The sequence below is a fragment of the Taudactylus pleione genome, unplaced genomic scaffold (genome assembly GCF_031769625.1).
Source record: "Taudactylus pleione unplaced genomic scaffold, aTauple2 ptg000189l, whole genome shotgun sequence".
NCBI lineage: Eukaryota > Metazoa > Chordata > Amphibia > Anura > Myobatrachidae > Taudactylus > Taudactylus pleione.
In genome coordinates this window covers 11169788-11182829 of record NW_028284591.1, presented here as the reverse complement: position 1 = coordinate 11182829, position 13042 = coordinate 11169788, and the positions used below count along the sequence as shown (strand labels likewise).

Genomic DNA, 13042 nt, shown 5'->3' with positions numbered 1-13042 from the left:
TACGTGATCGTGGTGTGATCGCAATGCTAACTCACGCACGTGCAACGCGGTGCATGCGCTGTACACATCGGCCGATCTGCGTACCCTGTTGCCATTGCGATCCGTGATGAATCAGGCCCTGCGTCCATACAGAGTCGCAGCTGCAGTTTCAGACGCACGCACAGAGGCGTGTATTAGCAATGTAGTGGGCGGTGACAGGGAGATGCTCCGTCATATGGGCGTGTTATGTGCACAACCCTTGTTGTATTATTTGCAGCAATTGTTTGTACTATGCAGTTGTACATAGTCTGCACCATCTGCAGTTTATCAATGACACCAGCTATATAGCTTCTTCCAGCTGCATCAACATCGTCCTATCTCATTTAATCCTCTAAACGAGTCCACAGCAGCCTTCCCAGGACTCCCACCTTCGCTATCTCCAGATGACTGTTATCTCCTTCATTAAACCCCCAACCATAGCCAGAGCCCCCTGCCCCTATTGCAGATTGCACTGCCTGTCCCTGTATAATCGTGTGCTCAGTTATCCTGTAATAGCTGCCTTCCTGTACTGTCACCATCCTCATCTTTATAATGTCTCCGCGGCGTCTGTACAGCACAACCTGCCTCCCACGTTGCATCTATTTGTGTTTCCAGCTCCTGCCCCCTGACCACGCAACGTCTCGCCCTTTATTACTTACTGCCTCTAATTTCCGTCAGCGCAAAAGCCTGTACAAAGCCACACAAAAAAACTATTTTAAATCCTATTATATTTAATTTATCAGATAAATGCACCTCTACTGTCTGAAGGCAGTAATCCCTGAGCCCAGTATGAATAAGACACAGTTGGCGGCTGTCTTGAAGCGCTATGTGGACGTGTTTTCATATATTCGCTGTGACAATTACTGAGCTCTGTATGTGTTTCGTCCTCTTGTTAAGTTGTAAATAAAGTTATAATGACACTTGACACACAAGACAGGAAACTGGAGAGTGACAATTGATGAGACCAGTGTCGCTGCTGTATAAGAATCGTCCCACAAGATCTTCTTTCATAAAAAAATAAAATCCTTTTTTAATTTCAACGTGTCCCAACAATGTCCGGGATTATATTCTGCTATCAGGAAATAATGAACGTGGAATATAAAGAGGCCAAACAGCAGAGATAACGAAACGTCACGCGTTTGTAGATTTATAAATGGAGAATTTAGGGGGGGGGAGATTTGTTGAGCAGCGCTTTTCGCAAATCGACGCATTTCGTAATGTTTCTGGGCAAGTTACAAGTCGCCACGTTTATCGAAGTCGCAGAAATACTGTGATCTCCAAACGCAGCATGGCGCAAATTGCCATCCCCATTCTTTTTCATGTTCTGAATACAAATCACTAGTGCAAACAGGCTGGGAATAAACAAAAAAAAGGTTCCTCAATTGGACTGTGCAAATTGCATGTAGTGTGCGACAAGTGTGCAGTACAATTGGTGCCGCCATCATTAATTAATTGACATGGCCCCATATAACATACTAATATTATTGCCACCGTAATTGAATTTAAAAATAATAATGGCCTCTTAATATAGTGTAAATATAATATATACCTATATATTAATACAGTTATCCCCCCCAAATATAATTGAGCCTAAATAGATAATTATTAACTTTTTTCGCCTTTATAAATGAATAAATAACCCCTGACAGTATGACGCATAAGTCTATTGCGTCTCCATATTAGGATGGGAACGGCCGGATCACCACACAAACTTTCTTATGCTTTTTTTTTTCTGGACACATATTGTCTGCGAGTTTTAACCCTTCACACCACTGCATTATATATATGGCAGTTTGCAGGGTAGCGCAGAATCACCAGCGACGTGTGGCGGTTTTGAAATGACGTACTTTTCATCATTCTCCCCCCTACAGCTCCCCTGACGCAGCTCATTCACCCTGGAATGTACTAAATAGAAATGTCTGTGATTATTAGTAGCCCTGACTTGTGTACTTGTCTGTGTTTTGCTATTTTTCTATCCCAATTTTATGGTAGTGTCCAGCAATTGTGTCCATTGCCTTGATTTGCGCCATGGCGGTGGGTGCCTCCATGGCGAGTGGCTTAAAAATCGTCATAGTTGTGAAAATGTCCTCCAGGGGCCTGGTTATGCCCACCATAAGTGCCACTGCGCCCCCCTCCCCTATATTGTCACAGTTACGCCCCATCCTGATTTTACATCCTGCCGCACTGGAAGCTACAGTAGACTGTCTCGCTGAGTAATCACTATCGCAGCATTTCCTAATAAAGGTTTTCATATCTGTTTATCTTTCCACATTTTTCACCCTTAGTCCAACTGTCATTATATATAACTTGCCTTGGATAGATACACCCCATACGCAGTACAGTGGTATAGCCACTTCCTACCATGCTGTACTGCAATACAGGGAGATTCATAGGTATTTTATTTTCTATTTTATAAAGTTAAATCCTAGTTGTCTCTTATCTTTTCAAGACGACTTATGTTTTTATTTATTTCATCATCATCATCATCATCATCATCATCATCATCATCATCATCAAAATAGACATTGAATGAGGTATTACAGTGCATCCGGAAAGTATTCACAACTAGGGATGTGCAGGCTCGGATAAATTCGAATTCGCACGCCGAGTTCGGATTTTTCCCTCCAAAAAACGGGACTCAAAGAGGCAAAATGTCATCTTGCATGGACAAACATCATCATTCCTCCAGGAATGATGATGATTGTCCATGCAAGATGACGTTTTGCCTCTTTCTGAGTCCCGTTTTTTGGAGGGAAAAGCCCGAACTCGGCGTGCAAATTCTAACCTATCCGAGCCTGCACATCCCTAGTCACAACGCTTAACTTTTTCCACATTTTGTTATTTTACAGCCTTATTAAAAAATGGAATAAATTCATTTTTGTCCTCAAAATTCTACACACAATACCCCATAATGACAACGTGTAAAAAGTTATTTTTGTAAATTTTATAAAAATAAAAACGACTAAGAAATCACAAGTACATAAGTATTCACAACCTTTGCTCAATACTTTGTTGATGCTCCTTTGGCAGCAATTACAGCCTCAAGTATTTTTGAATATGATGCCACAAGCTTGGCACACCTATCTTTGGACAGTTTCACCCATTCCTCTTTGCAGCACCTCTCAAGCTCCATCAGGTTGGATGGGAAGCGTCGGTGCACAACCATTTTCAGATCTCTCCAGAGATGTTCAATCGGATTCAAGTCTGGGCTCTGGCTGGGCCACTCAAGGACATTCACAGAGCTGTCCTGAAGCCACTCCTTTGATATCTTGGCTGTGTGCTTAGGGTCGTTGTCCTGCTGAAAGATGAACCGTCGCCCCAGTCTGAGGTCAAGAGCGCTCTGGAGCAGGTTTTCATCCAGGATGTCTCTGTACATTGCTGCATTCATATTTCCCTCTATCCTGACTAGTCTCCCAGTTCCTGCCGCTGAAAAACATCCCCACAGCATGATGCTGCCACCACCCTGCTTCACTGTAGGGATGGTATTGTCCTGGTGATGAGCGGTGCCTGGTTTCCTCCAAACATAACGCCTGGCATTCACGCCAAAGAGTTAAATCTTTGTCTCTCATTGTCTGAGAGTCCTTCAGGTGCATTTTGGCAAACTCCAGGTGGGCTGCCATGTCCTCTTTACTAAGGAGTGGCTTCCGTCTGGCCACTCTACCATACAGGCCTGATTGGTGGATTACTGCAGAGATGGTTGTCCTTCTGGAAGGTTCTCCTTTCTCCGCAGAGGAATGCTGTAGCTCTGACAGAGTGACCATCGGGTTCTTGGTCACCTCCCTGACTAGGGCCCTTCTCCCCCGTTCGCTCGGTTTAGACGGCCTGCCACCTCTAGCAAGAGTACTGGTGATTCCGAACTTCTTCCATTTATGGATGATGAAGGCCACTGTGCTCATTGGGACCTTCAAAGCAGCAGATATTTTTCTGTACCCTTCCCCAGATTTGTGCCTCGAGACAATCCTGTCTCGGAGGTCTACACACAATTCCTTGGACTTCATGCTTGGTTTGTGCTCTGACATGCACTGTCAAGTGTAGGACCTTATATAGACAGGTGTATGCCTTTCAAAATCATGTCCAATCAACTGAATTTGAAAGGCCGTGAATACTTATGTACATGTGATTTCTTAGTGTTTTTTTTTTATTAAATTTGCAAAATTCTCAAAACAACTTTTTACAAGTTGTCATTATGGGATATTGTGTGTAGAATTTATAGGACAAAAATGAATTTATTCCATTTTGGAATAAGGCTGTAACATAACAAAATGTGAAAAAAGTGAAGCGTTGTGAATACTTTCCGGATGCACTGTATATCTGGTCCATTTGTAAAAATACTTTGGAGGTAATATACTGTACAGAATATTGCGGAGGTGACAAATCCTGTATAAGACCTATTCCTTCTGGATCACAAGTGCACCTCAGTGTGCGGGCCCAGCCGATGTCTTGCCGGCCCTGGCTGTTGCTCTCCGTGTGGCTGCAATGGACCCTAGGGGGAGAGGAGACCAGTGGGTCTAACACCTCAGCCAGCATTAGCTCTATGTCCTAACTCCTACATTATCATCTTCCGTAAATATAAAGCAGTTAATAATGTGTGAAGGCCTTGGGGGAATTACAGAGTAATAGCAAGACGTCATCACACAAAGGAGAAGGTTGTTTCAAACATCTCCTGGTATATGATCCCAACTCCGCTACCTGACCCAGTTGGGGCTGAAGCAGAGCTGAACACGGGGACATTTTGCGGACAGGTCTTGCGTGTTTTCGCACTGCACTTTCCACGGAGCCAAGCGAACGTAACTTTGGGCTATTGAGAGTCATGCACAACTCAGTTGCATCTCAACATGCCAATGAAGCGGAGTGCCCAGGTGGCAACATTGAGTTTGCATGTAGGCTTAAATTTAGGAAGCCATGCCCTCATGATGATAGGTTGGATCTGCGGGCTATGCAGATTTGGGCATACGCAGAGTTCAGTCGGCACCACAGGCATGACTGGTACAAGTGTGAGCTGATGATGACGGGGGCTATGGAACCAAGCGTATGGGATAGGGGAGGGTGCGGGTGCATACTGTACAACTCTGCATAAATGCATTAAGTTCTGTGCATGCAATACAGGAGAAATTGCAGCCGGCTTGCGTTTAACTAATCAGCCACAATGACTTCAATTGTTGTTGCGGTTCCAATCTCTGTTCTTTGCCCACTTTTGCTGAACCCTTCTTGGTGCTTGCCTTGTTGTCAGCTTGTAATTAATAAAGAACCATCAACTATGACATGTGTAAGATTGTGCTATCTGTCTCACATTCTGTCTCACATAAATTACAGTTTTGCTCACAGAGTAATTACATTTCAGGGGGTGTTGGGGGTTATGTAATCCCAATGTGCAGCTGGTGCTTGTCATGTAGCTGATGAATGACAGCGGCATCTCATTCCGTCACTGTTTCCTCTCTATTATCACTGTTTGACACCACTTAGCAGGGACGTCCGGATAATGGTTTGTGTAATGGAAACCCAACTTGTGAAGATTTGTCCCAACTTTGTACAAGCACAGATTGCTATGCATTGTGGGCCTGATTCAGAGCCGGACGCTATTTGCGCTCGCTCGTTCAGAAAAAGGGGCCGGATATTGAAATAGAGCGCTCGCTCTTTGCGGTCTGTTGACGCCTCTATGTCTGAGCAAGCGAACAAAATATGCGCTCGCTATTTTGTAAAGACACCCCCTGGCCGCTCGCATCATACGTCATCTCCTCTATTTATTAGATTAATCGAGTACATCGAAAGGCGTCTGAACTGCTCGCAGTGCTTGTGGTAGCATTTTCCTACCGCAATCATGCGAACAGTTCAGGCTAAAAGACAACCAAGTGACGTGGCCGATGACGCTGCTTTGTTAATTATGCACACCCTTAAAACGCCCTTTTGACAGTTTGGCACGCCTGCGTTCGGATCTCCACTCCCCGTTTTCAAGCACCTTCCCCTGTTACCACCCACAAACGCCTCATCCTGTCACTCAAATTAGCAGGCCCTCGCTATTTTGCGAGCACACGATTTCCGACCGCACTGACTGGTTGGTGCATGCGCATTACAACCCATACGCATGCGCAGATGTGCGAACATCGCTCGGAGCGAACGAGCGGCCGCTTACGAGCGGCTCTGAATCAGGCCCTGTGTACACTGACACATTTCTTGCTCTTCTTTCTTCATTACCACTAACACAAGCATAGCTTCTTTCTACTTCAGGGTCCATAGGGGTCCACAGGGTGACCTTGGGGTATAGCTGGATCCTGGATCCTCGGGCACCATGGAGTTAAAGCTTTTAGCTGCTCCCAGGATGCACTTGGGTCCATCCTCCTCTATACCCCGCCCCCGAGCCACAGGCACCTCAGTTTAAGATGGTGCCCAGGCCGGAGTCGGGTCACCCTGCGGGGGGGGCTGCAGGAGCAGCCCCCTAAAGCTTTTCTTTTTTAACATAGTTAAATTTATTTATTTTTTTAACTATAGTTTTTTTCTCCAGAGCGGCAGTGATGGGCTGTCTGTACAGACGCCCACGCTGCCGCTCCTTCTCCCTGAACTGGGGATCGCGACGGGGGAAGCCAGAGTCTGTACTAGCCGGACTCTGGTTTCCCCCGAGACTGCCGCCGGAAACGCCGGGGAGAGCGTGGGTTCCTCTTAAATGCAGTCCCATGCCCCCGGTTCTAGGGGACAGACTGGGGGCACTAGCGGTGGCGGCGGGCTCCCCCTCCAGTGGAGGCATACCCCGCCAGACCACTAGACCAGTGAGTGCGCAAGTTTTTCTTCCTATGTCATAACTGTATATTTAACTATATAGTCTGTCATGTCTGAGGAGGAGATTGAGCACTCTGTGGCTCCAGTATTGTTCTCCTGCAGGCGCTGTTCTGCAGGAGTGGATAGGGAGGATTTGTCACAGGACGGCCTGTGCGGACGGTGCCAGGCGATCCCTGGTGCGTCTAAACCTCCTATGTCGCAGGAGCCACCATGGGCGATGTTTTCCCAGGTGCTGGTGTCCATCGCGGACCATCTGTCGGTCCCGACTGCCGTCCCTACTAGGGCGTTGCCCCAGCCTACCATTCCCCGGGTGTCCCACAATTATTGCAGACTCCCCCTGTTGGTCCCTATGCGGGGTTGCCAATGTATATACAGTCCACCCCTGTGGCGCAGCAGGCTGTGGTGCCGTTTCAGGCTCCTGTGGCAGCTCCTCCACCCTGGGTGGATGCGCTTTCCCACACTGTCCAAGATTTGGCGGCAGCATCTTCGGCTTTTCAGTCGATGTTGCGCAGTGACGTGCCCTACAGGGCATCTAAACGCACAGTTATGGCGCAGGCTGCGCATTTTTCGGACTCTGAGGGGTCCTTGGATGATGGTGAGGTGCAGGATGACTCAGCCTCAGATGCCTCAGTCCAGGAGGTAGACACTAAGTCTTCCATCAATGTGCGGGCTCTGGTTAGGGCGGTGCGGGCCATTCTTCTGATTGAGGATGAGGCACCCGCTCCCAAGTCAAGGTATTCTAGTTTTAAAAAAGCTAAGGTTACCTCTGCAGCGTTCCCCTTTTCTGATCAGTTGACGGATCACATGGCGGTGGCCTGGCAGACGCCCAGTAAGCGATTCCTGCCACAGAAGCGGTTGGCGTCCAATTATCCGTTTCCGGAGGCGCATTGTAAGAAATGGGAAACTCCACCTGCGGTTGATTCCCATGTAACACGCCTCATCAGGAGTGCTACTTTGCCATTGCCGTCTATATCCTCGCTGAAGGATCCTACGGACAGGAAGGTGGAGACTTGTCTAAAGTCTATTTATTCTCTCTCAGGGGCTGTAGCCCGGCCGTCCATGGCCATCTCCTGGGTGGCCAAGGCCATTGAGGGTTGGGCCAATGTCTTGGAGGATACGTTTCCGGATGAAGCTCCGGATGTCCAGAGGGCGTTGTTAGGACAGATGAGAGATGCCGCTTCCTGGAGAAGCATCTTTGGACGCTAGCCTGCTGACCTCTAGGGTTTCGGCGGCAGCAGTGTTTGCTCGCAGATCCTTGTGGTTGAGGTCTTGGAGAACAGACGCTGATTCAAAGAAAGGCTTGGAGGCCTTACCTTTTAATGGAGAGTTACTATTTGGACCGGACCTGGACAAAATAGTAGATACCCTGGCAAAGTCCAAGTCAGCCTTCCTCCCTTCAGCTACGACACCTGCTAAGGTCCGGAGCTCGGCCTTTCGCTCCTTTCGGGTTCAGGGCAAGGCAAAGGGTCAGTCCTTCCCGAGGCAGTCCGCAACCAAGACCGCCTCAAAGCCAAAGAAGCAAGCCTGAAGTGCTAGGCGCCCTTCTTCCAAGCAAGAAGATAAGCCTTCTGCATGATGGGATGGGCCTTCCTCTGGGGGACCCCAGAGTGGGAAGCCGACTTCTTCAATTCGTCCAGTGCTGGCACAATACCACCACGGATACCTGGGTGCGAGAAGTGGTCTCCCAGGGGTACGCCTTGTCTTTTTGGCACAGGCCGCCTCGCCAGTTTTTTTGCACGAGTTCTTCTCAGGACAAAACCAAGGCCTTGCTGGTTCAGGAAGCCATAGAGGCCTTGCTGACGTGGGGGTCATTATACCCGTACCACAATCTCTACGTGGGATGGGGTATTACTTTACGCTGTTTCTGGTGCAGAAACCCAATGGCTCTCATCGCCCCATCCTCAATTTGAAGTCCCTGAACAGATTTCTCAGGGTTCCCAAATTCAGGATGGAAACTTTTCGTTCCATCATTCTGGCGATGGAACCGGGGGATTATATGGTCTCCCTGGATATCCAGGACGCCTACCTCCATGTGCCTATAGCAACATCGCACCAACGGTTTCTGCGGGTTGCTATTCTCCACAACCACTACCAATTCAGGGCTCTACCCTTTGGCCTCTCCACGGCACCAAGGGTATTTACCAAGGTGATGGCGGTCATGGCGGCTCACCTTCGGAGCCAGGGGATATGGTTGCTACCGTATCTAGACGACCTCCTCTTGCTGGCAAGCTCCCCGTAGGTACTGATCCAGCATCTCCACCTGACGGTCGCTTGTCTACAGGCGCACGGGTGGTTGATCAACTGGAAGAAGTCCTCCCTCATCCCATCACAGCAGATGGTTCATTTGGGGGCCCTGCTGGACTCTCGTCAGCAATTCACAGTTGTCTGAGCAGTGGCAGAGTGTCGGTGCACTCAGCGATGAGAGTTTTGGGGTCCATGGTGTTGGCATTCGACATGGTGGAGTTTGCCCAGTTCCATTCCAGGCCCCTGCAGAGGAATGGAATGGATTGCCACACAGGATCCGCTCTCAGATGCTGGTGTTGTCCTCGGAGGTGCGTCTGTCCCTGGCCTGGTGGCTACAGACGGCTCATCTCCTCGAGGGGCGCCCATTTTGGATCCCGGAATGGGTTCTGCTCACGACAGATGGCAGTCTCCGGGGTTGGGGGGCGGTGACGGGCTCCTTGTCACTTCAGGGTCGTTGGTCGGCGGAGGAAGCGATTCTTCCCATCGACATCCTGGAACTGCGGGCAGTGTACAGAGCCCTGCAGTCGTCCGGCACCGCTCTTCACGGAAGGGCCGTTCAGGTGCAGTCGGACAACGCCACCACGGTGGCGTACATCAGTCACCAGGGAGGGACTCGCAGTCGAGCTGCAATGTCGGAGGTGTCCCGCGTCCTGGCTTGGGCGGAGCGCTATCTTCCAGCTCTCTCGGCAGTCTTCATCCCGGGAGTCCTCAATTGGGAGGCAGACTTCCTCAGCCGTTACGACGTGCATCCCGGGGAATGGTCGCTTCATCCAGAGGTATTCCAACTACTCGTGGACAAGTGGGGGCTGCCAGAGCTGGACCTGATGGCGTCCCGTCACAACCACAAGCTGCCCATGTACGGGTCAAGGACAAGGGACGCAGGCGCAAGTCTGATAGACGCGCTGTCGGTGAAATGGCTGTTTCACCTGGCTTACTTGTTTCCTCCGATATCTCTGCTGCCTCGGGTCCTGCGCAAGTTCAAGCAGGACGGAGGCACACTGATCCTGGTGGCCCCAGCGTAGCCCAGAAGGCCGTGGTACTCCAATCTGCGGAGCCTGTCCATCGACGCTCCGTACCTCACCCGGATCTGGGTCGACTATCTTTGACGGCGTGGCTCTTGAGGTCTTGGGGCTTTTCTAGCTCCGTTATTACCACCTTGCTGAGGGCGCGCAAGCCTGCTTCCGCGAGGATCTACCATAGAGTGTGGCACACTTACTTTCAGTGGTGTGAGGCCAGAAGATATGATCCCCAGGTGTTCCGGGTTTCGCGTATTCTGGCTTTCCTTCAGTCGGGTTTGGACTTAGGATTACGTCTTTCCTCAGGATGCATCCTTTGGGCACTGGGTTCTCCTATCAGCACAGGAGCGTCCCCGCCCTTAGTTGGACTGCTTTGGGACATCCCTAAGGTCACCCTGTGGACCCCTATGGACCCTGAAGTAGAAAACAAGAGACATGGTAAGAACTTACCTTTGTTATCTCTGTTTCTACGAAGTCCATAGGGTCCACAGGGCACCCGCCCTGACGCACCTGGCTTCATAAGGGCTCTGTGACTGGTCACCGGTTTTCCGTCTCCCATTTCTGTGAGTATGGTTCTTGTGTGTTCCAGTCTTCCTTCTCTCTGTTTCGTCTCCTCCTCCGGCCTGGGCTGCTTACCAACTGAGGTGCCTGTGGCTCGGGGGCGGGGTATAGAGGAGGATGGACCCAAGTGCATCCTGGGAGCAGCTAAAAGCTTTAACTCCGTGGTGCCCGAGGATCCAGGATCCAGCTATACCCCAAGGTCACCCTGTGGACCCTATGGACTTCGTAGAAACAGAGATAACAAAGGTAAGTTCTTACCATATCTCTTGTTTTTGTCGTACAACGCACCTAGCGATGTGGGGTTTGTCTGAGCCAGGGGCTGGCTGTCAAATTTTTCCTGGGTGCATATAAACACTGCTCAGATAAAATAATTAAGTTGAATAAATGGGACCCTCACTCATTAAAGGAGGCTCTACTGGGTGGAACATGGGTGACATATTTGTATGATCAAGCGTAGTATGAAAAAGTGTATATTATGCAAAAGAAGAAGAAGAAAAGCTTACGGCCTAGGCTGCATCGGCCCAAGAATCTACATATGTACATATTTACTCAATGATTGTTTGAGATATTTTTTCCTTGTATCAAACATGAAATAGGGGCCCCTTTTAACTTTGCTTCCATTTTATGGCACATTTCTGTGTTAAGAATAATATTAATTACTATATAGTCAGTAAATTGCATTTATGTTTAGTATTATATGTTTTTTTTTATTAGTGTGTTTTTTTTTATATATTTTTATATTTGATTACTCAGTGATAAGTTCCTCTTTATACCGTCAGACACATGGTGGAAGAGTAGCAGACTGCACTTACTACTACAGCTTACAGTGTACACAACGACATTACCTCTGTTTGTTCTGCCCCCCAGGTGGTCGTCTACTGCCCGTTCACCGGTATAGAACAGACTTTCCCCTGCGGTAAATGGCTGGACGTGGACGAAGGAGATGGTTTAATAGAGCGGGAACTGTACGAAATGGTTTCACTGCGGCAGAAAAGACAGAAAAGTAAGTAACCGTATGTCTGCGTAGTGGCTATTTAGGGGACCATATACTGTCTGCCATACCACCACCCAGGACAGGAAGTCGGTGACTCCTCAGTAGAACCAGATCAGGGAGGATAGATAGAGGGATATCTGTACAAATAATGGCCCTGAGTCACAGGTGGCCGCAGCGCAGATATGTGCTTAGATGACTGGGAAATGCACTGTCTTGTGATGCTGCAAGTAGGTGCCCAGTAAACAAGACTCGGCACTAGCATAAAGACACAGACGCGGGATGTAGTCTGGAACCCGACGGTCTAAATGCCGACCGCCGGCTTCCAGACTGCTTTATCCCGACTAGGGACGAATGACAGGCGTCTAAATCTAGACGCCTGTCATTTGCCCGACGTCGGGAGACTGGCACCCGGCATCCCGATCGAGCGGATGCTGGGCGCGGCAGCGGACAGCCACGCGCGGGGGGGGGGGGTAGGGTTAGGTTTAGGGCTCCCGGGGGGGGACTTAGGGTTAGGCACCCCCCCCGGGAGGTTAGGGTTAGGCTAGGGGGAGGGAGGGTTAGGGTTAGGCACCCCCCCGGGAGGTTAGCGTTATACATATCACACCCACAGACGCGACTGCAGAAAAAGACATGGGCGTGTTTGTGTGTAGCTCAGAATTAGGCCCAATTGCTCATGTAGATGGAGCCGTTTTCCTCATTAGCGCAGGTTACGGCTTCCCTCCCTGGTTCTGTCCCTTTCCTCTGCTGTGTCTGCGTCATTTTGTAACGATACAGAAGTGTCTTCACTGACCTATTCTCAAGTCATGGCAAATAGCCCCGTTTGGTGCACGACGAAAAATGGGTGTACCTAGCATATAATGGAATAGGCGCACCGGAACCGCTACTTTGGGGATCAGGTATCATTTTGAGATTATTGAGATATGATTAGTGGGTGGAAACACAGAGCCAGACTAACAATGGATGGAGCTACAGCTCCAGGCCTCCAAATAATAATAGGCCCATCGTCATGGCAGAATAATGATGGCCAGCTGCCTAGCTCACCATACAGTTGACCATTATTAAGTATAAAAAGTTTTCTCCATAAAATTATGCAATTTTCTGGTTTAATGTGTTTAGGGGGAGACAGTGGGGCTGACAGTGTAGAGGGATGTACACACCCACATGGCCCTAGCCACACCCACAGAGCACTGGCCACACCTCCTCCCCTTCTCAGTATAGGCCCTTGAACATTTTTTAGCCCAAGCTCATGTGGCCCTTAATCCGGCCCTGGTGGGGCGGGCAGAGTTTTGGAGACGCCCATTGATGTGCAGAGGGGTGCAAGGCTGTTTTCTCACAGACCAGCCAGGCGATCCAGTGAGCATACTCTGCGTGTCTCATCAAATCCATGTGACACATTGAGGCCCAGTAATGGTAGGCTCGGGCATCCAATACTAGGCTC

At 49.2% G+C, this 13042-nt stretch overlaps 1 protein-coding gene across 1 annotated transcript in view; it reads left to right on the top strand.

The window, feature by feature from the left end:
- LOXHD1 (lipoxygenase homology PLAT domains 1) overlaps window positions 1–13042 on the top strand; it is a 365669-nt gene that overhangs the window by 173484 nt on the left and 179143 nt on the right. Inside the window, exon 15 of the mRNA XM_088476506.1 lies at window positions 11478–11613. Coding sequence (XP_088332632.1) covers window positions 11478–11613 — 136 coding nt within the window. The remainder of the gene's footprint in view (window positions 1–11477; window positions 11614–13042) is intronic.